Source organism: Prunus dulcis, chromosome 3, assembly GCF_902201215.1.
Source record: "Prunus dulcis chromosome 3, ALMONDv2, whole genome shotgun sequence".
Classification (NCBI taxonomy): Eukaryota; Viridiplantae; Streptophyta; class Magnoliopsida; order Rosales; family Rosaceae; genus Prunus; species Prunus dulcis.
In genome coordinates, this window is record NC_047652.1 from 4,470,415 (window position 1) to 4,473,323 (window position 2,909).

Here is a 2,909-nt window from a genome sequence, read left to right on the forward strand (position 1 = left end):
TGGTTGTGGTAATTTCCTTCTCAACTTGTTCATGTTTTTGTTGTTCTGTCTGTCTTAACAGTTGCAGTTGTTCTAACAATTTGCAGTCTTCCCAGGTGGAGGCGCCTAAGGCCAGTGGTGTTCTGGCCGCTATATCCAGCCCCCTGAAGCCTCCTATTGTCGCTGTAAGTTTCCATAACCTTTGAGCCTTTTATCATTTTTTACTTTCTGCCTGGTCCTAACTTATGCCCTCTTCTGTAGATGCCAATTCATTCCTTTCCAGGATCATCTGCCACGGCCTCTTTTGCCGACCCAGAACTGGAAGAATTTGAAGCGATGGACCTGGATGCTCAACTGGACAAGCTGGAAAAACTCAGCTCTCCTCCGAGCAAGGCAAAGCCTAGAGCAGTGCAGGAGGCCATGGAGAGGTTAAAAATCTGGCAGTCCACTGAGCTGGAGTTTGATGAGGATAAAGGGGCTCTAGATCAGCTGATGAAAGATCTGGACCTGCTGTATAGACAGAACATGGCTCCAAAGCCCATTCTTGAGATGGGCCTAAGCTTGGCCAGAGATGTGCTTAATCTGCACGATCGCTATGAGGATCTCAAGCCTACCTTCAAGACCTCTGAGTTCTGCAAAGCTACACATGAAGCCAATCTGGCTGATTTTGCTAGGCAGAAGGCAGAACTGGACCAGATGGTGGCTGGATATAAGGAGGCCAAGGCTACTGCGGATAAGTTGGAGAAGCAGATTGAAGAGCTTCAAAAACAACTGGCAGAGTGCAGGGAGGTGCAGAACAGGCTTGGGACTGGTCTGAGTTCCAAGACCAAGGCCACCTTCCTGGTGCAGAGCATGGTTGCAGCCTCCAGGCCAGCTTTGGAGATTGCAGAAGCCTCGATCCACCAAGGGGTGTTGCTCCAGAAGGAACTCTCTGTCAAGAAAGCGAATCTGCAGGAAACCCTTAGAAAATTAGGATTTTAGTTTTTTCAATTTCTGTTTCTTTATTTACCTGGACAAATTTGCCGCTATGGTGGCTATTTAAATAAAGTTTGCTCTGCTTCTCCTTCAAACAGCATCTTACTATTTTTATTTTACCCTTGATGTAGTAAACAAAACATAACTTTTGGAAGTAAAAACGAAACTACTTTTAAAGCAAAAATGGATTCATAAAATAGACAAAGTTTAGCCTTGCTCTTTCTCTATCCCGGGGTCTGTCTGCACAGCTTGTGAATCCCACATGGTTGGGTGGAATTTCTTTAACCATTTGCCATTGATTGGGGCATTGTGAATAACTCCATCTCTGTCCTGCAACCTATATGCCCCCATTCCGAGGATCTGGTTAATCACAAAAGGACCTTCCCATGTAGGTGACCATTTTCCATATCCAGCTATGTGTGCTCCAAGGGGCAGAATTGCCTTCCAGACTATTTCTCCCTCTTCAAAACTCTTGTCTCTGACTCTTTTGTTGTATGCCCTTGACACAGCCTGTTTTCCTGCTAAGAGTTTGTTGAGGGTGTCAATCCTGCTTGCATCCAATTCTTCTAATTCAAGTAACATGGCTTGAGAGTAGTCTTCTCCTGTGAGACCGTGCTGGTGAGCAATTCTAAGAGACTGGACTGCTATCTCCATGGGCAGAATTGCATCATGGCCGTAGGTCAGGGCATAGGGAGTCATGCCAGTTGCTTCTCTTTTGGAAGTTCTGTATGCCCACAAAGTCTCCGATAACTTTTCATGCCACTGCTTTGGATTCTTCTCCAGCATCTTCCTGATGATATTGATAATCACCTTGTTACTTGATTCTGCCTGTCCATTAGCTTGAGCATAATAGGGGGGGGACTGAAGTAGTTTGAATTTGAATGCTTCTGCCATATCTAGCATATCCCTAGATATGAAAGAAGAACCCCTATCAGTTGTGATTGATTCTGGAATGCCGAATCTTTGTATGATCTGTTCTTCTATAAAGGTGATGATCTCTTGAGAAGTTGTGGTTTTGATTGGCTTGGCCTCTACCCATTTGGTGAAATAGTCTGTAGCAACAATGATAAAACAATGCTGCTGGCTGCTGGCTGGATAGATTTTGCCAATGAGATCCATTGCCCATCCCCTAAAAGGCCATGGTTTTACCACTGGATTCATGGGAACAGAAGGAGCCCGCTGGATTGGGCCGTGCCTTTGACAAGCTTCACATCCCTTAGAATAATTGATGCAATCCTTCAACATGGTTGGCCAGAAGTAGCCATACCTTCTAATTAACCAGCACATCTTTCTTCCTCCTTGGTGAGCTCCACAGATCCCCTCATGGGTTTCTCCCATGACTTTCATATATTCTGTCTTTCCGAGGCACCTTAATAGCACCTCATCCTTACTTTTTCGGACCAAATCTTCATTCCACATGAGGTAGTTTGTAGCCATGATTCTGACTCTTTTCTCGGAGGGCAGAATGGGATACTGCAAGTAAGTCATGATAGGCTCCCTCCAATCGTCTTTAGTGATTAAGGCAGAATTGATTTCTATCTCCATTCCTCTAGTCAGAACTGACGGTAGACTTTTTCTTCCTATCTTGATGATCCTCTGGACGCAGTCTTCGGGCATTTGTATGCCTGATGCCACCTGAGCCAGTTCATTGGCTGCAAAGTTCTCTTCCCTTGGGATGTGTTCCCAAGTAGCTTCTCTGAATTCTGTCAACAGATTTCTAGCTGCTACTAGATATACAGCCAGGGAAGGATTCAAACACTTGTATTCTCCAGCAATTTGTTTTAAGACAAGCATTGAATCTCCCAAGATTTCCACGGATTGGACTCCTAACTCTACCAACATTTCAAGCCCTATGATCAAAGCTTCATATTCGGCCCTGTTGTTGGTGCACTGGAAATCTAACTGGAAGGAATAGCAATGTCTGATCCCCAATGGTTCTTCCAGAACAATCCCGG

At 44.9% G+C, this 2,909-nt stretch overlaps 1 protein-coding gene across 1 annotated transcript; it reads right to left on the reverse strand.

The window, feature by feature from the left end:
- Window positions 1–1,161: 1,161 nt before the first annotated feature.
- Window positions 1,162–2,199, reverse strand: LOC117621040 (uncharacterized protein K02A2.6-like). The gene has a single exon (XM_034351299.1). The coding sequence runs from the start codon at window positions 2,197–2,199 to the stop codon at window positions 1,162–1,164; it is 1,038 nt and encodes a 345-aa protein (XP_034207190.1).
- Between the last annotated feature and the right edge of the window lie 710 nt (window positions 2,200–2,909).

Excerpts from the sequence above, each read along its gene's own strand:
- LOC117621040 (XM_034351299.1), bottom strand. The coding sequence starts at position 2,199 with ATGTTGAAGGATTGCATCAATTATTCTAAGGGATGTGAAGCTTGTCAA.